The sequence below is a fragment of the Scyliorhinus canicula genome, chromosome 23, assembly GCF_902713615.1.
Source record: "Scyliorhinus canicula chromosome 23, sScyCan1.1, whole genome shotgun sequence".
NCBI classification, from domain to species: domain Eukaryota; kingdom Metazoa; phylum Chordata; class Chondrichthyes; order Carcharhiniformes; family Scyliorhinidae; genus Scyliorhinus; species Scyliorhinus canicula.
Genome location: NC_052168.1, coordinates 24372091 through 24396464, shown reverse-complemented (window position 1 = coordinate 24396464; position 24374 = coordinate 24372091). Strand labels below are relative to the sequence as shown.

General features: G+C 52.1%; 1 protein-coding gene across 11 annotated transcripts in view; it reads right to left on the bottom strand.

The window, feature by feature from the left end:
* LOC119956323 (meiosis inhibitor protein 1) overlaps window positions 1-24374 on the bottom strand; it is a 536433-nt gene that overhangs the window by 418671 nt on the left and 93388 nt on the right. For 9 of the 11 annotated variants that reach the window (XR_005458631.1, XM_038783445.1, XM_038783450.1 and 6 more), the window contains one exon: window positions 11501-11704. The exons of the other annotated variants lie outside the window; for them this stretch is intronic. Coding sequence is in view for 8 of the 9 variants with exons in the window: in XM_038783445.1 (XP_038639373.1) it covers window positions 11501-11704 (204 nt within the window). In the remaining variant the exon portion in view is untranslated. The remainder of the gene's footprint in view (window positions 1-11500; window positions 11705-24374) is intronic. 11 annotated transcript variants of the gene reach the window in all.

Below are 24374 nucleotides of genomic sequence, written 5' to 3'. Positions count from 1 at the left end.
AATGGAGTCTCGGTCTTCCAACGGTAGATGGACCGAATGGTTGACCAATACGGTTTACGGGCGACCTTCCCGTATCTTGATAACGTCACCATCTGCGGCCACAACCAGCAGGACCATGACATCAACCTTGAAAAATTCCTCCGTACCGCAAAACTCCTTAACCTCACATATAATAAGGATAAGTGCGTGTTTCGCACCGACCGTCTAGCCATCCTCGGCTACGTAGTGCGTAACGGAGTGATAGGCCTCGATCCCGAACACATGCGCCCCCTGATGGAACTCCCTCTCCCCAAATCCATCAAATCCCTTAAACGCTGTCTGGGCTTCTTCTCTTATTACGCCTAGTGGGTCCCGAACTACGCCGACAAAGCCCGCCCCCTCATCCAATCCAACACTTTTCCACTGTCGATGGAGGCCCGCCAGGCCTTTAGCCGCATCAAAGCGGATATCGCAAAGGCCACGATGCGTGCTATCGACGAGTCACTCCCATTCCAGGTCGAGAGCGACGCGTCTGACGTAGCTCTGGCGGCCACCCTCAATCAAGCGGGCAGACCCGTGGCCTTCTTCTCCCGGACCCTCCACGCTTCCGAACTCCGCCATTCCTCGGTGGAAAAGGAGGCACAGGCCATAGTTGAAGCTGTGCGATACTGGAGGCACTATCTGGCCGGCAGGAGGTTCACCCTCCTCACAGACCACAGAGGGCAAGATCAAGAACGACAAGATCTTGCGCTGGCGGATCTAGTTGTCCACGTACAACTACGATATCTTGTATCGTCCTGGGAAAAGCTCAACGAGCCTCCTGATGCCCTGTCCCGCGGTACCTGCGCCAGCGCGCAGATTGACCGCCTCCGCACCCTCCACGCGGACCTCTGCCATCCAGGGGTAGCCCGCTTCTATCACTTTATCAAGACCCGCAACCTGCCTACTCCATTGAGGAGGTCAGGACCGTGAACAGGGATTGCCACATTTGCGCAGAGTGCAAACCGCGCTTCTACCGCCCCGAGCAAGCGCATCTGGTAAAGGCGTCCCGCCCTTTCGAACGTCTTAGCATGGACTTCAAGGGTCCCCTCCCCTCCAACAACCGCAACACCTACTTCTTAAGTGTGATTGACGATTACTCTCGCTTCCCTTTCGCCATCCCCTGCCCCGACATGACCACGACAACTGTCATCAAGGCCGACCTCTCCATTTTCTCCCTGTTCGGTTACCCCGCGTACATCCACAGCGACCGGGGGTTCTCCTTTATGAGCGACGAGCTGCGTCAAATCCTGCTCAGCAGGGGCATCGCCTCTAGCAGGACGACCAGTTATAACCCTCGGGGTAACGGGCAGGTTGAGCGAGAGAATGGCACAGACTGGAAGACCGTCCTACTGGCCCTACGGTCCAGAGATCTCCCTATCTCCCACTGGCAAGAGGTCATCCCCGACGCCCTCCATTCAATTCGGTCTCTCCTCTGCACTGCCACAAACCAAACGCCCCATGAACGTCTTCTTGTTTTCCCTAGGAAGTCGTCCTCCGGATCCCCACTCCCGACTTGGCTGGCCACACCCGGGCCCATCTTGCTCCGGAAGCACGTGCGGATGCACAAGTCCGACCCGTTGGTGGAACGAGTCCAGTTACTCCACGCTAACCCACAGTACGCATCTGTGGAGTATCCCGACGGTCGGCAGGACACGGTCTCCCTTCGAGACCTGGCACCCGCTGGTGTTCGGCCCCAACCCCCCACATCAATACCCTCCGCCCAGTCCCCCCCCCCCCACCCCCCGGCGCCCCGCAACCCAGCGCACAGGAACCCCCTCCCCCGGCCAGAGCTTCGCTTGCACCGACCAGGGGTACGGACACAGGATCACGACCGCCGCTCCCGAGTCAAGGACGGCCACCGGCCCGACGTCACCGGCACCGCTGCGACAGTCCAGCAAAACATCGAGGGCGCCCGACAGACTGATCACGTCAATCTGATGTTCCACTGGATTTTTATCAAACTCCTTGGGCGAAATTCTCCCAAAACGGGAGAAATCGTAAAACTGCCGTAAAACCTGGGCGGGTTTTACGGCAGCGCGCCCCTTCCCGACGGGGGACCGATTCTGGTCCCCCGTCGGGGCTAGCAGCCCGACGTCGGAGGCTCCGACAAGTCGGGCTTAACGAAAATCGTTAAACCCGCTTGCCGGAGTTAGCGCCGGCTGACGCGTCATATGACGTCAGCCGCGCATGCGCAGGTGGGAAGACTCCACCCGCGCATGCGCGGGTGACGTCATCGCGTTTTTGCGCGAAACCCGCGCATGCGCGGGCCGGGTTGCCCCTCTGCCGCCCCGCGTATTGATACTGCGGGGCGGCGGAAGGACAAATAGTGCGCGGGCATCGGGCCCGCTGCCCGCGATCGGTGCCCACCGATCGCGGGCCCATGGCACCCTTGGCACGGCCGTGGTACTGCCGTGCCAATCGGTGCCATGGTTATTTTTTGCGAGTTTGTCACGACGTTTTTACGAACGGCAGGACCAGGTGTGTTTGCCGTTCGTAAAAAGGTCATAAAGGGCTGGGACTTCGGCCCTTCTAACAGCTGAGAATCGCTGCCGGCCGTAAAAAAACGGCGGCAGCGATTCTTGTCGGGATTTCGGCGGGGGGGGGGGGAATAGCGGGAGGGCGTCAAAAAAGTCGGGAAGGCCCTCCCGCTATTCTCCCACCCGTCGTGGGGGGGGGGGAGAATTTCGCCCCTTGTGTCATTCAGAGTTCCAATGTACAAGTTGCACATGTTTTTCGTTTTTTTCTGATTATGTACTGTTCATTGCCGTTCTTGTATCTGCATAGTCGTCGCGAGCCAGTGGGCAGCTGCCATTTACCTCGGTACACCTCGTTCTCTCTAGTCATACCACCAGTCCAACAGCCCCCCCCCCCCCTTCTTTCTCCACAAGGGGTGAATGTGGTGGTATAACTAGGAGGTTTACGGTACCTATCTGCCATTGGTGCAGAGCACTCGCTGCCCATTGGCTCAGGTCGGTTATGTGCCTCTCTGCTGATTGGTTGAGGCCAGTCATGTGACTGCTCACCAACTGGCCGAGAGGCATGTAGTCCCGCCTACGAGGCGGCATATAAGAACCCGTAGGACCCGGCAGTCGGTCTTTCTCTGCAAGTCGACTGCTGGGCATACAACTAGTTGATTAAAGCCTGACATATGGAATTTCTTCACGTAGAACATCTTGTCGCCAACAATCGGCACATCACCAAGAAACAGGCGGCTGGGGGATCAGAGAATCCAGCCCACTGTTCTAGCTGATGCTGAAAGAGTGTTTTACCATAACTTCCTTGCTTTTGTGCTTGATGCCCTTATACATAGAACATTACAGCGCAGTACAGGCCCTTCGGCCCTCGATGTTGCGCCAACCTGAGACACCCCTCTAAAGCCCATCTACACTATTCCCTTATCGTCCATGTGTCTATCCAATGACCATTTGAATGCGTTTAGTGTTGGCGAGTCCACTACTGTTGCAGGAAGCCATGATGTGGAGATGCCGGCGTTGGACTGGGGTGAGCACAGTAAGAAGTCTTACAACACCAGGTTAAAGTCCAACAGGTTTGTTTCAAACACGAGCTTTCGGAGCACGGCTCCTTCTTGCAGGAAGGGCATTCCACCCCCTTACTACTCTCTGAGTATAGAATCTACCTTTGACATCTGTCCTATATCTATCTCCCCTCAATTTAAAGCTCTGTCCGCTCGTGCTGGACATCACCATCCGAGGAAAAAGGCTCTCACTGTCCACCCTATCTAATCCTCTGATCATCTTGTATGCCTCAATTAAGTCACCTCTTAACCTTCTTCTCTCTAACGAAAACAGCCTCAAGTCCTTCAGCCTTTCCTCGTAAGATCTTCCCTCCATAACAGGCAAAATCCTTGTAAATCTCCTCTGTACCCTTTCCAATGCTTCCACATCCTTCCTATAATGCGGCGACCAGAACTGCACACAATACTACAAATGCGGCCGCACCAGAGTTTTGTACAGCTGCAACATGACCTCATGGCTCCGAAACTCAATTCCTCTACCAATAAAAGCTAACACACCATACCCCTTCTTAACAACCCTCTCAACCTGGGTGGCAACTTTCAGGGATCTATGTACATGGACACCGAGATCTCTCTGCTCATCCACACTACCAAGAATATTACCATTAGCCCTGTACTCTGTCTTCCTGTTATTCCTTCCAAAATGAATCACCTCACACTTTTCTGCATTAAACTCCATTTGCCACCTGTCAGCCCAGCTCTGCAGCTTATCTATGTCCCTCTGTAACTTGTAACATCCTTCTGCACTGTCCACAACTTCACCGACTTTAGTGTCATCTGCAAATTTACTCACCCATCCTTCTAAGCCCTCCTCCAGGTCATTTATAAAAATGACAAATAGCAGTGGCCCCAAAACAGATCCTTGTGGTACACCACTAGTAACTGGACTCCAGTCTGAATATTTCTCATCAACCACCACCCTTTATCTTCTTCCAGCTAGCCAATTTCTGATCCAAACTGCTAAATCACCCTCAATCCCATGCCTCCGTATTTTCTGCAATAGCCTACCGTGGGGAACCTTATCAAACGCTTTACTGAAATCCATATACACCACATCAACTGCTTTACCCTCATCCACCTGTTTGGTCACCTTCTCAAAGAACTCAATAAGGTTTGTGAGGCACGACCTACCCTTCACAAAACCATGTTGACTATCTCTAATCAAATTATTCCTTTCCAGATGATTATACATCCTATCTCTTATAAACCTTTCCAAGACTTTTCCCACAACAGAAGTAAGGCTCACTGGTCTATAGTTACCGGGGTTGTCTCTACTCCCCTTCTTGAACAAAGGGACAACATTTGCTATCCTCCAGTCTTCTGGCACTATTCCTGTAGACAAAGATGACTTAAAGATCAAAGCAAAAGGCTCAGCAATCTCCTCCCTAGCTTCCCAGAGAATCCTAGGATAAATCCCATCCGGCCCAGGGGACTTATCTATTTTCACACTTTCCAGAATCGCTAACACCTCCTCCTTATGAACCTCAAGCCCTTCTAGTCTAGTAGCCTGTATCTCAGTATTCTCCTCGACAACATTGTCTTTTTCCTGTGTGAATACTGACGAAAAATATTAATTTAGCACCTCTCCTATCTCCTCGGACTCCATGCACAACTTCCCACTACTGTCCTTGACTGGCCCTACTCTTACCCTAGTCATTCTTTTATTCCTGACATATTGCTAGAAAGCTTTAGGGTTATCCTTGATCCTACCTGCCAAAGACTTCTCATGTCCCCTCCTGGCTCTTCTCAGCTCTCTCTTTAGATCCTTCCTAGCTAACTTGTAACTCTCGAGCGCCCTAAATGAACCTTCACGTCTCATTACATAAGCCTCCTTCTTCCTCTTGACAAGTGTTGTAACTACTTTAGTAAACCACGGTTCACTCGCTCAACCACTTCCTCCCTGCCTGACAGGTACATACTTATCAAGGACACGCAGTAGCTGTTCCTTGAACATAGTCCACATTTCCATTGTGCCAATCCCCTGCAATTTTCCTCTCCATCTGATGCATCCTAAGTCTTGCCTCAATAGGGGATTTTCGCAGTGTTAATGTAAGTCTACTTGTGACACTAATAAATATTATTATTATTATTTATAACACCCAGGGTTCTTTACTCCCACTGTCCGTAAATGGCGTGCCACCAAGAAACACACGGCTGGGGGACTGGAGAATCCGGCCCAATATAGTTAGCACTGCTCCCTTACAATGCCAGGGACCCGGATTCAATTCTGACTTTTGACGGCTGTGTGGAGTTTGCACATTCTCTCTGTGTCTGCATGGGTTTCCTCCAGGTGCTCTGGTTTCCTCCCACAGTCCAAAGATTACATAGATTACATAGAATTTACAGTGCAGAAGGAGGCCATTCGGCCCATCGAGTCTGCACCGGCTCTTGGAAAGAGCACCCTACCCCCTATCCAAGGTCAACACCTCCACCCTATCCCCATTACCCAGTAACCCCACCCAGCACTAAGGGCAATTTTGGATACTAAGGGCAATTTATCATGGCCAATCCACCTAACCCGCACATCTTTGGACTGTGGGAGGAAACCGGAGCACCCGGAGGAAACCCACGCACACACGGGGAGGATGTGCAGACTCCGCACAGAGTGACCCAAGCCGGAATCGAACCTGGGACCCTGGAGCTGTGAAGCGATTGTGCTATCCACAAGGCTACCGTGCTGCCCTGAAAGATGTGCAGGTTAGGTGTATTGGCCATGCTAAAATGTCCCTTATAGTGTCCAAAGATGTGTATGTTAAGTTAAGGGGTAATTGGGATAGGGTGGGAGAGTGGGCTTGGATGGAGTGCTCTTTCGGACTCAATGGGCCGAATGAGCTCCTTCTGCACTGTAGGGATTCTATGATTCAATGTTCTTTCCTCATTTCTAATGACGATTTCTCCTGTGTATGCCATTAAGCGTAGTTTACTTTAGCTACACGCCTTTTTATGAATTTGTAAAAGTTCTTATGTGAATAGTGTTTCAATCCCAGACTATTTTGTCACCTAAACATTAAAACCTATTTTATTTATTTTCTCACACTATTTTAAAAATAATTTTTCACTTCTCTCATTCCTTCCCCAGCACCACCCAACCTCTTCCTATCTGTCCTGTGCACCATTTCCTAGGTAAACCAGTGGCCAAGCTGAACAGTACGTATATTCCAGGATTTTCAGTCCAGACCCTAAATCAACCATTGGTAGGACTGCAGTAACATGAAATGAAATGAAAATCGCTTATTGTCACGAGTAGGCTTCAATGAAGTTACTGTGAAAAACCCCTAGTCGCCACATTCCGGCGCCTGTCCGGGGAGGCTGGTACAGGAATCGAACCGTGCTGCTGGCCTGCTTGGTCTGCTTTATAAGCCAGTGATTTAGCCTTGTGAGCTAAACCAGCCCCATTGTGAAACAAAGGTAAAAACTACATCTTGGCACTGGCCCCTGCTGAGACCATGGAGGGATTTTAATCCTATCTGCTGGGTGGATGGTTAAAGTGCCAGAGGTAGTTTAGCTGCAAGAAAGTTGCCAACAGTTGGCAACGACTGCTGGAAGGGGCCATCCCCAACCTCGCGGCCGCAAAGGCCCTGGCGCTTTCCATGACGGCTGCCTCCCGCGAACTTACTCTGCTAGCCGCTCGGCCCACCCGTCCTACCCCTCGTGGACCCCGCAAACGGCCCCCCAGGCCCACCCGTCCTACCCCTCGTGGACCCTGCAAACGGCACCCCCAGCAGCCGCCCCCGCGCACTATGCCTGCGCTGCCCGCCGCACCGCACCCCCTGGGGGTCCCCACTGTTACTTCTGCGGTCAGCAGAAGCACCCCCGCCAACGCTGCCTGGCCCGCATCGCGACCTGCAAAGCTTGTGGCAAGAAAGGCCACTTTGCAGCGGTGTGTCAGTCCCGGACGGTCGCCGCTATCGCACCACCGGTCCCCTCGCCTCAGCCGCTCCTTCAATGGGCCCTGCCGATCCCACGTGTGATCAGTGGGCACCGCCATCTTTCGCCGCCCCCGCCACGTGTGCTCCATGGGCGCCGCCATCTTCATCCACCACCGCCATTTGCGTTCCATTGGCGCCGCCATTTTGTTCCAACCCCACAACGTGCACTCCATAGGCGCCGCCATTTTACTCACAGGTACTGCAGATGCCGCCATCTTGTCTCCAGGTGCCGCCATTTTGTCATCTCGCCGGGACGGGGCCACGGGAAACGGGTCGCTACAGCTCCTCATCGGACTCATCTGACTCAACCGCCGATCGACCGCTGCTCGCCTCCGTTACGCTCGACCAGTCCCGTCCTCGCAACCTGGCACCCTCTTCCACATCGGTGCTGGTCAACGGCCACGTGACCTCCTGCCTCATCGATTCCGGGAGCACCGAGAGCTTCGTCCACCCGGACATGGTAAGGCGCTATTCCTTTGCGGTCCATCCCGCCAACCGGCAGATCTCTCTCGCCTCCGGGTCCCACTCCGTCCCGATCCGGGGTTTCTGCCTGGTTAAACTTACTGTACATGGCGTGGAATTCTACCGTTTCCGTCTGTACATTCTCCCCAACCTCTGCGCGTCACTCTTACTCGGCCTGGATTTCCAGTGCAATCTCCAGAGCCTCACCCTCAAATTCGGCGGACCCCTACCTCCCCTCACCGTTTGCGGCCTCGCGACCCTCAAGGTCGAGCCTCCCTCACTCTTTGCCAATCTGACCACAGATTGTAAGCCCGTCGCCACCAGGAGCAGATGGTACAGCACCCAGGACAAGGCCTTCATCAGGTCCGAAGTCCTGCTTCGGGAGGGTATCATCGAGGCCAGCAACGGCCCTTGGAGAGTCCAGGTGGTAGTGGTTAAGACCGGGGAGAAGCACAGGATGGTCGTGGACTACAGCCAGACCATCAACCGGTACACGCAGCTCGACGCGTACCCACTCCCCCACATTTCTGAGATGGTCACTCAGATTGCACAGTACCGGGTCTTCTCTACTATTGACCTGAAATCCGCCTACCATCAGCTCCCCATCCATAAATTGGACCGTCCCTACACTGCCTTCGAGGCAGACGGTCGTCTGTACCAATTTCTTAGGGTTCCCTTCGGCGTCACGAATGGAGTCTCGGTATTTCAGCGAGAAATGGACCGAATGGTTGACCGGTACGGACTGCAGGCCACCTTCCCATACCTCGACAATGTCACCATCTGCGGCCATGACCAGCAGGACCATGACGCCAACCTTTCTAAATTCCTCCACACCGCATCTCTCCTTAATCTCACGTATAACAAGGAGAAGTGCAATTGTTAGCACCACACCATGGAGGTCAGAAAGAAGGAATCATGGGGATTGAGGAGGAGATGGGGTTGTGGTGTCAGCCAATTAGAGGATTCTCTTGTTGGGTTTTGGGAAACCACTCCTGCTTCTCCTGGCCCTAATGCAATTCTGTAAAAGCTGTTTACCTTATGGATTTATCCTTCTCACCTCATGGGGCTGGTTTAGCTCACTGGGCTAAATCGCTGGCTTTTAAAGCAGAACAAGCAGGCCAGCAGCACGGTTCGATTCCCGTACCAGCCTCCCCGGACAGGCGCAGGAATGCGACTAGGGGCTTTTCACAGTAACTTCATTGAAGCCTACTCGTGACAATAAGAGATTTTCATTTCATTTTTTCATCTTACTTGCTAGGTTTCCTGGTGCTCTAGAAAATCTGATGACATTAGTTAAGATAAATAAACCTTTAAAAATGGAGGTATGCAGGCAGCTAAACATATTTCAGTAACTGACCCAGAAAGTTATTAATGGCAAACATTGCAATCACCGAAACCTCTTTATCTTCGGGTTCGATTCCCAGTTTGGGCCACTGGCTGTGCGGAGTCTACACATTCTCCCCATGTCTGTGTGGGTTTCCTCCAGGTTATCCGGTTTCCTCCCACAAGTCCTGAAAGACATGCTTTTAGGTGAATTGGACATTCTAAATGCTCCCTCAGTGTACCCGAACAGGCGCCGGAGTATGACGACTAGGGACTTTTCACAGTAACTTCATTGCAGTGTTAATGTAAGCCTACTTGTGACACTAATAAAGATTATTATTATTATTGTGCAAATAAATATGGTGCAATTGCCAAAAAAGATTAGAGAGCCAAAGCTGTCAATCAAACAATGTTTTCCCTGCAGCGAATGTGTTTCAGTAGTCTAATGGATTTCTGATCCTCAGCAAAGAATGCATAATGAGGCTTGGCTGAGAGCCTTGAAATCAATTATACCATTTAAACATTAATTGATGGGGGAGGCATGGAAGTGACGAATAAGGGTAGGAAAACCAATGAAGGGAGAACTGTGAGATGGAGTAGTTACATGGATCATGATAGTTAGGGTTTATGCTTGGAGGGGGAGATGGTTATGTTATTGTGAGTTTTTCTGTTTGTTGGATCTCTCTGTTTAAAAGTGTTAAAATTATAAATGCTTTAATAAAATATTTTCTAAAAAAAAGAAACATTCATTGATACTTTAAAGGGTATGGATGATTGACACTTTTATTGGCCAGCAGTTACAAATGAGCTATTTTTAAGGAAGTGGAAAGTTATCAATGAATGACTTTTTGCAAAGCATTTTTACACTTTCTATTGACACTATAGCATTCATTGGTTCTCTACAGTATCTAGTGATTGAATGTGCATGGAAGTGCCATAGCTTGGTTTGGGGATAGGCATGAGAGGCCATAGGAGGAGGGGTAAGGGGGCATGGGAGGACATTTGAAGTCTTTGAGGATGGATAAGGAGCATACCTTGGCATGGAGGCATGACCAGAATGTATCTCAAAAGATTCCTTCATGCAGGCTATGGCTCACAACTTCTCTGAGGTGCTGTGAACTATAACACTTGGAAAAACGGTCCGACTCAGTGAACATTGTGCAGGACAAGGATATATCTAATCCCGCAATGGAGCCAGCCAGGTTTGGAGTGCAGGCTCGTGACCCAAAACAGTCCAAGCCCTTAAAATGATAATCAGAAACTCTGGGAATGGGGTTGGGAATCCTGGAATCAGGTTGTGGCTGCCATTTTCATCCCTGCATGGAGTCTCACCGACTTCATGAAAATCCAGTCCATCATCTTATCCAAAAGCCACCACTCCAAACAATGCAACACACCCTTCGTAATGCACAGAAGTCATAGAGTTAGTAAGGCCCAGATTGAGACCATTCAGCGCATCAAGTCCATGCCGGCTCTCAGCAGACCAATCCAATCAGTCCCATTTCCCCTGCTCTATCCCTGAAGCACTGCAAGTTTATTTCCCCAATTCTAGATTTGTGCTCAAGCCTCTAAAGTGACATTTGAATCCACAATTTTATGGTTCAATGACGAGAGTGCTACCATTAAACCACAAGGAAACAATTAGAAAGAAAATCTCCCAACAAAACAAAATGTCACTAATTTTTTTTTAAATTCTTTCATGGGATGTGGGCGCCACTGGCAAGGCCAGTATTTGTTGCCCATTTCTAACTGCCCTTGAACTGAGTCATGTCAGAGGGCAGTAAAGGGTCAACCACATTGCTTTGAGCCTGGAGTCACCTTTAGTGCCAGAGCAGACCACATTCCTCAAACTAGGTAAGTTTTTACAGCAATTAATGATTGATCATGGTTACGATTACCGAGACTAGCTTTCAATTTCAGATTTATTAATTGAATTAAAATTCCACCAGCTGCCATAGTGGGATTTGAACTTGTGACCCACAGCATTGGGCGAGGCCTTTGGATTACTAGTCCAGTGATATTACTATGACTTTACCATCTCACTGTATTGCATTACAGGTTAATGATGCATAATTTGCAACATAAAAATGCGAACAAGTCATGTTTAACTAATAACAAAATAATCTCATAAATAAACTAATGTAGCATGCAAACGAATAACTAAAACTACTTTCCGCAACTCTAATGTCACACAGAAAATGCTGTACACTGCAGAACATTGCAGACATACCAAGGGAGTTTACTTGCAGTTCTTTACTCTGTGCTGCCTCCATGATTGATACAAGGAGTTTGCAAAGTCTCTCATCGAAGTGCATGGATAGCTTCTCAGCAACAGATGGGTAACTGTACAGCGTACAGAAAATATAGCACACTGACGCTTTCACTGCTTCATCAGGGTAAACCAGTCCTACTCGCATGGGTTCCAGAAGCATCGCTTCAATAAAGGAAATTGCAATAATATATTGAAAATAAATGCTTCACACTGAAACAATTGTTCACAAAGTAATTTAAGTTAAAGCTTCCTCCATATCATGTTTTCATAGAATGTACAGCACCGACACAGGACATTCAGTCTAATTGGTCAATTCTGGCGTCTATGCACCACTCAAATTTCCTTCAACTTTACTTCATATAACTCTACCATTACATCCTACTATTCCTGCCTCCCTCATGTTTTTATTGAGCTTCTCCTTAAATGCATCAATGCGCGGTTACAGTTTACTGAACACTGAAAGTAGAATGGTAATTTGGTTACTGCAAACTCACTAGCAACAATTAAGCATGTTTGTTTCGAGTTTATTGGTTTTTTTCTTTGCTGTAGGAATTCTGGAAGATTTTTTAAAAAAGATACCACTCAAAATGGTTTAAGTTTTGGATATCAAACTTCTGAATTCTCCCAAAATGAGACTATGTCCCCACACCGGCATACAAACGGTGAAGTTTTACTCCTAAAATTCCTAGAAAAAAGTTGAACTAATTCAATGCCTTGCAGGGGGCTAGCAGGGACCCAGAGTGAATCTCGCCGCTTTGGCTGCAGATACGGGCCCCCGCGCTTCCAGTTTGGAGTCCGTGCATGTGCATGGCGGTAGCCTCCAGCACACCGAAAAAAGAGACTCGCCAATTGGCCACGCGCCAGAGCCTCGATACCCGCACAGTTAATCCCCGCCGCCTAGAGGCCCCCCCCTGGTCTCCGATTCGCCTGCCCCCGACCAGGCGGCAGCAGACTGAGTCTGCAGCTGCCACACCAGCAACCCGACCGGCAATAGGTGGTTAGTTCCACTTCGTTGGGAACTCGGCGGGTTGGGAGCGGAGGATTGCTGGGTGGGCCCCTGGCAAAGAACCACCCCCTCCGGCGGCGCGGCATACTCCATGGTCACGCCGATTTTCGGGGCCCAGAGAATCGCCAACCCGGCACCGGGCCCGATTATGGCACAAAAGTGGATTCTCGGCCCCGCGCAGGCCGCGATTACGGTGCAGAGCTGCGGAGAATCCAGCCCCTGGAATTTCTGGCGGGATTTTATAGCCATGCTGCACCCAAAGCATCTCGCCGTGGCACAGCATGATAGAAGCCGGGAGACCCCGCTCTCGGGATCTACGTGGCTCGTAACGCCTCGCGAGATCCAACGCAATCTTGTGAGTCCTTCCGCCCATTGTGGGTGGAGCATTTTTTATCAAATCCACATATTAAATCCCGGGGGTCCTCCCATAGTGCGCTGAGGCTTGGGGGAGGGTCAGGAGTCATGTCGGGGACCTCGGTGATCGGGATGCCATCAAGCGGAGCTCTTCGTTGCACAAAACTGGGCTATGTATGGCCTCGGCTGTGGCCCCTTATAAAACGCAAGTGTCATTTTATAGCCTTGTATTCCTCGGCACAAACACCACAAGACCAGAAGACATAGGAGCAGAATTAGGCCACTCAGCCCATCGAGTCTGCTCTGCCATTCAATCATGGCTGATAATTTTTCATCCCCATTCTCCTGCCTTCTCCTCATAACCCCTGATCCCCTTATTAATCAAGAACCTCGCTAAGGACTTTGATCCCATTTAGTAAAATCACACCTTTTATACAGGTCTATAGAAATCCAATTGCAGCCAGAATCGGGCATGAAAGGGGCGAGGCACTGCAGACACACTGACTCAGATAACTAATTCAAGCTGTAATATTCATGCCAGCTTATCATTATCATGTCAGGCATGAAACAAGCATTTTGTGCCACTAATCAGCTGCAAGGAAGCTGAACATAGGGCATCAATGCTATCACTTAAAAGCAACCAGCTGCATAAAGGAAGGGGGCAGGGGAGCATTCTGGTTGTAGATACCAGGGACAAATCTTTAGAAGGAGATGAAGTACTGAGAGAGCACCAAGGTTCTCAGATCATGCCTGGGAGGCCCTATCGCAAGCAATAGACAGGTGAAAGGACTACCTCTTCCTCCTCAGGGTGCAAAGTGTCCTCTACTATCACTAGGAAGATATTGTAGGGTATGTAAATGTAAGCAGTCAAACACCCAGGACATGGATACAATATTTAATGATCTCACTAAAATGATTAAGATAAGATTATTGCTAATGGCCTTTATGATCACAAGATTCACAGCACTCACAGGAATGCCCTCTCCCACTTCCCTTCATTCTCCTACAATTATTGCACACCAACTACACATATACGCACACCATGACAGCCCTCATTTATTAACAACTCACATCTTAACACACATATGCAAAGGCGAGTCAAGGCAATGGTGACTGACAATGCTGGAGGTGGCATCACATCAGGGGCGCAATTCTCCTCGTTGCACTCTCGCTCAAAACAAATGAGGCCGGTGAATAGCGGGAGTAGCCAAAAACGAGAACCGCGCCAGGGGCCAAACAGTTTGCGATGCAACCAGCCCACTTGCGTAGACAAAATTTGGATCTCGCCGAAGCATGGTGAGAAACCAATTATCACCACTTACGCCCCATTTCCATACAGTTAACGAGAGCTTCCCCCGTATCCAACGGCTCCTGTCATTCAGCGGTCTCCCCAGCAAGTGATCATGCTGGCGCCGATTAGTACTCCTTTTGAAAAACGTGAACCTGGAGTAAGGGCTACTGTGGGGAGCCGAGGAGGTGAGTAGCCTCTTTGCTCACAGGCAAAGAACCCGGCAGTGCTGGGTTTTCCACCCCAGTGCTCGGTGGGGTGTGGGACCCTCAGCTGAAAGTGGAGGACCCTCCGCAGGGGTGGGCTACCATAAAAGGGTGGGGCGAAGGTGCTGGAGGGAGGTCAATCGCTCGCGGCACCACTGTGCCAACCTCGGAACGTTTAGCCGTTCCAGGGGCAACCCTTGTCATAACCCGACTGCTGAGGCCTCGGGGCGTGAGGCTGAAGTCTATTGCTGATAGGGAATTGGCAATCGTGGTTAAGTGAGCACTTCACACATCCCAAGTGGATTCTCATGGGTGGGCAGACCATGTAGCATGTGGGAGTCATTGTCTAGCATCCCAATCACACCTTGATGGCTGGCGGCTGTGCCTGAACACTGCAGGAGGCAACATCCAAACACCCAGGGAATGGGACACAGCTCCAGGGACATGTCCACGACCAGAGGGTGGGTGGGTACCACAGGGAGCGGGAGATGCCTGGAGATATGCCAGCCCTAGTGGTTCCCCATAGTCTGCACTATTGTGTCGACGCTCTCAGCGATGCTCCTCAGTGACTGGACCATGCTCTGCAGCACCTTGACAATGCCCACCTGTGACTGGGACAAGCTCCGCAGTGCCTCGGCCATTCCCATCTGAGAGTGGAACATGTCACGCAGAACCTCATCAAGGTCAGCCTGGTACTGGATGACATCTTTCAGTGAGGCAGACTGATGCACGATCAATTGAACAAAGACTAGAGTTGGATACAACTGAGGCTTTATTGCTCTAAGATGTGTGGCCTCCACAGCAGCTGGCGAAATGGCTGCTACATATTTATACTCCGCCTACTGGGCGAGCCAGCAGGCAGGGACTACCGGCGAAGCTGTAGTACAGGTCCTACCATACATCAACTAATAAACGTGTAACAGTGATTTACCACATTCACCCCCTATTAAAATTGAGACCGGCGGGGGTGGTGGAGAACTATATACAGCAATGAATTTATATTTACAATATTTGAGAGCGAAATAAAGTCTTTTGAAGTCCAGTGGACGAGTTAGAGGTTTAACCTGTCCAGGGCCGTGATGTTCCGCCGGGAGCGACGTAGTGGTGGCGGCGATGTCGATGCTGGCCTGATTTTCGGTGACTCCGGGAGCATGCCGAAATCCACTTCATCCTCGGGCGTGGGCAGGGGGAGGACGGATGGCCCTGGGAGGGTGCTGGTGAGAGCGCCGGGGGAGTGGAGGGTGGCGCCAGGCCGGAGGGGTGTGTGTGTGTGGAACCTGCTGGCGCCAGTTCCCTGAAGAAGACAGTATCCTGGCGGCCGTCGGGGTACGCCACATAGGCATATTAGGGGTTTGCATGGAGCAATTGCACCCTCTCCGCCTTGTGGAGTCAGACGTGCCTACGGAGCAGGACTGGTCCTGGAGCTGCGAGCCAAGTCGGGAGCGACACCCCGGATGTGGACTTCCTGGGGAAGGCAAAAATACGTTCATGGGGTGTGTTGTTAGTGGCGGTGCACAGTAGTGACCGAATGGAGTGTAGTGCATCAGGGAGGACCTCCTGCCAGCGAGAGGCTGGGAGGTTCCTGGACCGTAGGGCCGGTTGGACGGCCCTCCATACCGTCCCGTTCTCCCTCTCTACCTGTCCGTTTCCCCGGGGGTTATAGCTTGTCAACCTGCTGGAGGCGATACCCCTGCTGAGCAGGAACTGACGTAGCTCATTACTCATGACTGAGGATCCCCTGTCACTGTGGATGTAGGCGGGGAAGCCGAACAGAGCGAAGATTGTGTTGAGGGCTTTGATGACGGTGACAGATGTCATGTCGGGGCGTGGGATGGCGAAGGGGCATCTGGAATACTCATCGACCACACTGAGAAAATACGTGTTACGGTTGGTGGAGGGGAGGGGCCCTTTGAAATCCACGCTGAGCGGTTCAAAGGGCCGGGAGGCCTTGAGGTGACCACCAATTCACTCGTGACACGATTGGAAGTAAACTGTGGTTTTAATAGTCTTACAACTGAGCCTGCCTGCGACCAGAAGAACTGAGTGCAGGCTCACAGGGCTGCAGCACTTTATACTTCTGGTAGTGGGAGGGACCATAGGCAGAGCCATGGGCGGAGCCAAAGGTGGAGCCCTGTACAAGCTCCTCATCTCCCCCTATGGGCAGAGCCATGCAACGGCTCACAGACAGAGCCCACAAGGACACAATACCATACAATACAATACAGTGTGAATTACATCCACCACAGGCTTTCACTAGGCGAGCACGGTCCAGCCGGTAGAAGTGCAGCTTGCACTCCGCACAGACCTGGCAGTTCCTGGTGATTGTCCGTACTTCCTCGACGGAGTAGGGCAGGTTGCGGGCCTTTATGAAATGCTACAACCGTGTGACTTCCGGGTGACAAAGGCTGTCGTGAAGGGTCCGGAGTCGGTCTTCTTGTGCGCTGGCACATGTACCTCGGGATAGGGCGTCAGGGGGCTCGTTGAGCTTACAGGGGCGATACAAAATCTCGTAATTGTAGGTGGAGAGCTCGATCCTCCACCTCGAGATCTTAGCGTTCTTGATCTTGCCCCGCTGTGTGTTATTAAACATGAAGGCTACCGACCGTTGGTCAGTGAGGAGAGTGAATCGCCTGCCGGCCAGGTAATGCCTCCAATGCACAGCTTCAACAATAGCTTGGGCCTCTTTATCGACAGATGAGTGCCGTATTTCTGAGGCATGAAGGGTGTGGGAGAAGAATGCCACAGGTCTTCCTGCCTGATTGAGGGTGGCGGCTAGGGCGACGTCTGATGCGTCGCTCTCTAATTGAAAGGGCAGTGTCTCATCTACTGCGTGCATCCCGGCCTTGGCGATATCGGCTCTGATACGGGCGAAGGCATTTTGTGCCTCAGCCGTCAAGGGAAAGTGGGTGGACTGTATGAATGGGCGGGCCTTGTCCGCATAGTTTGGGACCCACTGGGCGTAGTATGATTGGATTGGATTGGATTTGTTTATTGTCACGTGTACCGAGGTACAGTGAAAAGTATTTTTCTGCAAGCAGCTCAACAGATCATTAGAAAAGGGAATTAAACAAAATTCAAGAAAATACATGAGAATACATAATAGGGCAACACAAGATATACAATGTAACTACATAAGCATTGGCATCGGTTGAAGCATACAGGGTGTAGTGTTAATGAGGTCAGTCAATAAGAGGGTCATTTAGGAGTCCGGTGACAGTGGGGAAGAAGCTGTTTTTGAGTCTGTTCGTGCGTGTTCTCAGACTTCTGAATCTCCTGCCCGATGGAAGAAGTTGGAAAAGTGAGTAAGCCGGGTGGGAGGGATCCTTGATTATGCTGCCCGCTTTCCCCCGGCAGGGGGAGGTGTAGATGGAATCAATGGATGGGAGGCAGGTTCGTGTGATGGACTAGGCGGTATTCACGACTCTCTGAAGATCCTTGCGGTCCTGGGCCGAGCAGTTGCCATACCAGGCCGTGATGCAGTCTGATAGGATGCTTTCTATGGTGCATCTGTAAAAGTTGGTAAGGGTTAATGTGGACATGCCAAATTTCCTTAGTTTCCTGAGGAAGTATAGGCGCTGTTGTGCTTTCTTGGTGATAGCGTTGACGTGAGTGGACCAGGATAGATTTTTGGTGATGTGCACCCCTAGGAATTTGAAACTGCGAACCCCAGGCAGCGTTTGAGGGCCTTGGGGCAGTGGGGAAGGGGGAGCTCCATGAGGGGGTACATGTGGTCGGGATCGGGCCCCAGAACCCCGTTCTGGACCACATAGCCGAGGATAAACACGCACTTCTCCTTGCTGTAGGTGAGGTTCAGGAGAGTGGCGGTGTGAAGAAATTTGGCACGGTTGGCATCGTGGTCCTGCTGGTCATGGCCGCAGATGGTTACGTTGTCTAGGTACGGGAAGGTGGCCCGCAAACCGTACTGGTCGACCATTTGGTCCATCTCCCTTTGGAAGATCGAGACCCCATTAGTGACGCCGAAGGGAACCCCGAGGAAGTGATAGAGGCGACCGTCCGCCTCGAAGGCAGTGTATGGACGGTCCGATTTACGAATGGGGAGCTGGTGGTAGGCGGATTTGAGGTCGACCGTTGAGAAGACCCGGTACTGTGCAATCTGATTGACCATATCAGATATACGTGGGAGGGGGTACGTGTCTAGCTACGTGTACCGATTGATAGTCTGGCTGTAGTCCACGACCATTCTGTTTTTCTTCCCAGTTTTAACGACAACCACTTGGGCTCTCCAGGTGCTGTTGCTGGCCTCGATGATGCCTTCCCGAAGCAGCCGCTGGACCTCGGACCTGATGAAGGTCCTGTCCTGGGTGCTGTACCATCTGCTCCCGGTGGCGACGGGTTTGCAATCAACGGTTAGATTTGCAAATAGGGAAGGCGGATCGACCTTTCGGGTCGCGAGGCCGCACACACTGATGGTGGGGGCCTGCCGAATTTTAGGGTTAGACTCTGGAGGTTGCATTGGAAGTCCAGGCCTAGTAGTAGGGCAGCGCAGAGGTTAGGGAGGACGTAGAGGCGGAAGCCGCTGAATTCAACGCCCTAGACCGTGAGTGTTACAGCACAGTACCCCCGGATCGCAACGGAATGGGATTCTTTGGTTGCCGGAGTGTACCGCGAGGGAGCAGCGCCTTACCGTATCTGGGTGCATGAAGCTTTCGGTGCTCCCGGAGTCCAGCAGCCAAGAGGTCACGTAGCCGTTGATTTTCACGCTGGTAGATGCGGTGGCCAGGGTGTGCGGACGAGACTGGTCGATTGTCACTGAGGCGAGTCGTGGTTGGTCATCGTTGACGTCGGATGATGAGGAGCCTGGGGGGCCCAGGTCCAGAAATGCTGTCGGTGTCCATGTGCCGTCGGGAAGACAAGATGGCGGCGTCTGTGATGCGACCATCAATTCACTCGGAGACTGGAGTCGAAGTAAACAGTGGTTTTAATCAGCTTACAACTTTGCCTGCCTGTGACTGGTACCTTACTGAAGGCGGTCCCGCAGGTCAGCTGCTCTTATACTTCCAATAAGGGGCGGAGCCATGGCCGGAGCCCATACATGCTCCACCATCTCCCCCTGTGGGTGAAGCCACACAGTGCCCCATAGATGGAGCCCACAGGGTTAATGGCATGGTATAATGCAACACAGTATACTGGTGAATTACTAGTGCTTACACATTCACACATGTACGATTATACATTCATACATACAGTCGGTCCGGCGCCCGGATCGTACGTTGTGACCGACGAAGCACTGGTGTCGCAGCCATTTCTGATGGATGCGGAAGTGGGTTCGGTGCGGCCCCGGTGGAGGACTCCGGGGACGGTTCGTCCGGAGCTTCATTCCTGCGGACTGGTGTGCCGGGTGGAAGGGAGCACGGAAACCAAATAAGGTGCGGGGGCGCAGGACACGGGAGGTTGGGCAGGGTATAGTGTGGGGGGGTACATTAGTGGTAGTGGTGGAGGAGCCTGCGGGCGCCAGGTCTCGGAGGTTAGACGGTATCCTGCCGGCCATCAGGGTGTTCTACGTATGCATAATGTGGGTTCGAGTGCAGGAGCTGGACCCTCTCTACCAGGGGGTCGGTCTTATGGGTCCGAACGTGTTTCCGAAGGAGGACAGGGCCTGGTATCCTCAGCCAGGGAGGAAGCGAGGCCCCCGTGGTAGTTCCCCTAGAGAAGATAAACAAGCGGTCATGAGGAGTCTGGTTTGTGGCCGTGCAAAGGAGGGACCTAATAGCGTGGAGCGCATCAGGATCGGGGAGGACCTCCTGCCAGTGGGAAACCGGGAGATTCCTGGACCGTAGGGTCAGTTGGACGGTCTTCCAGACCGTCGCGTTCTCCCTCTCCACCTGCCCGTTACCCCTGGGGTTGTAACTGGTAGTCCTGCTCGAGGCGATGCCCTTACTGAGCAGGTACTGACGCAGTTCGTCGCTCATAAAGGATAAGCCTCTGTCACTGTGGACATAATTGTGGAAACCAGAGAGTGTGAAGACACTGTGCAGGGCTCTGATGACGGTGGGGGTGGTCATGTCGGGGCATGGGATGGCAAACGGGAAACGGGAGAACTCGTCTATAATATTAAGGAAATAGGTATTGCGATTATTTGAGGGGAGGGGCCCTTTGAAATCAATACTGAGGCGTTCAAAGGGCTGGGAAGCCTTTCCCAAGTGGGTCTTATCTGGTCGATAGAAGTGCAGTTTACACTCTGCACAGATTTGGCAATTCCTGGTTACAGTTTTGACCTCCTCGGTGGAGAAGGGCAGGTTGCGGGCCTTAATGTAATGGGCAAGCCGGGTGACCCCCGTGTGGCAGAGGTCGTCGTGGATAGCCTGTAGTCGGTCGTCTTGCGCGCCGGCGCATGTGCCGCGGGATAGGGCATCTGGGGGCTCGTTGAGCTTCCCAGAACTATATACTATATCGTAATTATAGGTGGAGAGTTCGATCCTCAACCTCAAGATCTTATCATTTTTGATCTTGCCCCGCTGCGAATTATCAAACATGAAAGCAACCGATCTTTGGTCGGTGATGAGGGTAAACCTCCTACCAGCGAGGTAGTGCCTTCAGTGCCACACGGCTTCCACGATGGCTTGAGGTTCCTTTTCGACCGAGGAGTGTCGAAGTTCAGAGGTGGAGACCTCTGAAGCGTCACTCTCCACCTAGAAGGGGACAGACTCGTCCACCACACTCATGGTGCCTCTGGCGATGTCCGCCTTGATGCAGTTGAAGGCCTGGTGAGCCTCGGCTGACAGTGGGAAAAGGGTGGCTTTAAATAGTGGGCGGGTTTTTCCGCATACTGGGGTACCCATTGGCCGTAATAGGAAAAAAATCCAAGGCACCTCTTGAGGGCCTTGGGACAGTGAGGGAGGGGGTGTTGTAGGAGGGGGCGCATACGGTCAGGGTCGGGCCCCAGGACCCCGTTTTCCACGACGTAGCCGAGGACGGCTAGCCTGGTAGTGCGGAAAACGCATTTTTCCTTGTTGTACGTGAGGTTAAGATTTTGGGCGGTTTGGAGAAATCGATGGAGGTTGGTGTCGTGGTCCTGCTGATCATGGCTGCAGATGGTAACGTTGTCCAAGTACGGAAACGTGGCCCGCAGCCCGTACTGATCCACCATTCGGTCCATCGCTCGTTGGAACACCGAAAACCCGTTCGTGACGCCAAAGCGGACCCGGAGGAAATGAAAGAGTCAGCCATCTGCCTCAAACGCCGTGTGGTGGCGGTCCTCCGGCCGGATTGGGAGCTGGTGGTATGCAGACTTCAGATCCACCGTGGAGAACACGCGGTAGTGCGCGATCTGATTCACCATGTCTGTAATCCGGGGAAGGGGGTACACATCAAGGTGCGTAAACCGGTTAATGGTCTGGCTGTAATCAACCACCATCCGGAACTTTTCCCCGGTCTTGACGACCACCACCTGAGCTCTCCAGGGACTATTGCTGGCTTCTATGACTCCTTCCCGCAAGAGACGCCGGACCTCAGACCTAATAAATGCCCTATCCTGCAGACTATACCTCCTGCTTACAGTCCGCGGTGAGGTTAGCGAAGAGGGGAGGGGGGTCGATTTTTAGTGTTGCGAGGCTACATATAGTGAGCGGGGGCAGGGGTCCGCCAAAACTAAGAGTTAGGCTCCTGAGATTGCACTGAAAATCGAGTCCTAAGAGGAGAGGGGCGCAGAGGTCTGGGAGCACGTACAATTGAAAATTGGTATACTCGGCGCCCTGTATCGTTAAGGTTGCAGTAGTGCACCCTTAGATTTGTACTGAGTGCGACCCAGAGGCGAGGGAGATTGTTTGTTGCGTCGGGAATATCAGGAGCGAACAGTGTCTTACCAGATCCGGGCAGACAAAGCTCTTGGTGCTCCCGAAGTCGAACAGGCAAGGTGTCTCGTATTCGTTAACCCGGACGGCCATCATGGAGCTCTTGAGGTGCTTGGGTCTTGACTGGTCCAAGGTGACTGCACTGAGTTGGGGATACTCGGCGGCGTGGTCGGCGGTGCTGGGGCGGCCCCGCGATGACTGTCCGTGCAGATCGTATGCGTCGAGCGGCGAAGCGGATGATTGCCAAGATGGCGGCCCCCGTTAATCGCACGTGGCGGGCGGCGAGGGAGATGGAGCCCAAGATGGCGGCCCCCATGGATCGCACGTGGCAGGCGGCGAGGAAGATGGCGCCCAAGATGGCTGCCCCCATGGATCGCACGTGGCTGGCCGTGGGAATGCAGGGACACTCTAAAAAGCGACCTCCAATGAGGTCGCCAGTTTTACCGTGTCCTCCAGGTCCTGGGCCCCTTTTTCAAGCAGGCGCTGCCTCACATAGTTCGATCGGCCCCCCACAACGTAAACGTCTCGGACGGCGAGTTCCATGTGCTGAGTGGCTGTAACGACCTGATAGTTACAGTCGCGCGCGAGGGCTTTGAGGTCGCGCAGATAGTCATCTAGCGACTCCCCGGGGCGCTGCCGGCGAATAGTGAAGATATGTCGTGCGTAGACTTCATTCACAAGCCGCACGTAGATAGGTTTGAGTGTCGCGAGGGTCTCAGTATAGGAGGTGGCTTCGTCGAGTTGGGCAGAAATGCGATGGCTCACCCGTGCGTGGAGAAGATTCAATTTCTGGTCGTCCGTGACGGATGATGTCGACGACGCGGCCAGGTAGGCCTTAAAACACCAAAGCCAATGTGAAAAAATTTATTTCGCCTCCGCAGCCTATGGATCGAGTTCCAGTCTGTCAGGTTTGAGGACTGACTCCATAGTAGTTCTCTAAGCTGATTAAATTGATGCAACCATCAATTCACTCGGAGATTCGAGCCGAAGTAAGCAGTGGTTTTAATCAGCTTACAACTTTGCCTGCCTGCGTCTTGTACCTTACTGAAAGCGGTCTCGCAGGTCAGCTGCTCTTATACTTCCTATAAGGGGCGGAGCCATGAGCGGAGCCCGTACATGTGCCACATCTCCCCCTGTGGGTAAAGCCACACAGTAGCCCATAAATGGAGCCCACAGGGTTAATGGCATAGCATAATGCAACGCAGTATACTGGTGAATTACTAGTGCTTATACATTCACCAGTCTGAAGATCTTGAGGAGGACAAAATGGCGGCGCCCATGGGCTGCACGTCGTCTGAGAGGGTGGAAGATGGCGACGCCCACTGGCCACGCGTGGTCCGGGGAGGTGAAGATGGCGGTGCCCATTGTGCGTAGACTAGGAGGGGTGGAGGTGACAGCGGCGACGGCACGGGCCTGGCACACCGCGGCGAAGTGCCCCTTTTTACCAAAAGCTTTACAAAGGGCAGCGCGGGCCGGGCAGCGTTGTCGAGGGTGTATCTGCTGGCCGCCAAAATAGCATCGCGGGCCCCCGGGATGCGATGGCTGGCGCGCGGCGGAGGCATATTGGCTGGATAAGGCCCCTGCTGGGGCGGCCGTCTGTGGAAATGTTCAGGTTATGTGGGATTACAGGGATATGGTGGAGGAGTGGGCCGAGGTAGAGAGCTCTTTCAGAGGGTCAGTGCAAATCTAATGGGCCAAATGGCCTCCTTCTGCACTGTAGGCATCAAAAGTGTGACAAAGAAACTTTCCAACTGGTAAAATCAGCCATTTATAAAAACAAGGGTAGACAACTCGGGTATGAGTGTGGGTGTTGTTGGAGAATGTGGCAACGGTATGACTCAGGATCCACATCCAGCTGATTTGCTTCAAGGCCAGATATAATCCTGATTTAGGCAGTTACTGACATTCCACAAATGATGTAGGATCAAATTCACAGGGTTCAATGTAGAGGAAGAAGGAGGCCTATTGAGGAAGAAGGAGGCCTATAGAGGAAGAAGGAGGCCTATGTGAAGATGAGGCATGAAGTTTCAGTTGGGGCGCTTGATAGTTACAAGGAAGCGAGGAAGGATCTAAAGAGAGAGCTGAGACGAGCAAGGAGGGGACACGAGAAGTCTTTGGCAGGTAGGATCAAGGAAAACCCAAAAGCTTTCTATAGGTATGTCAGGAA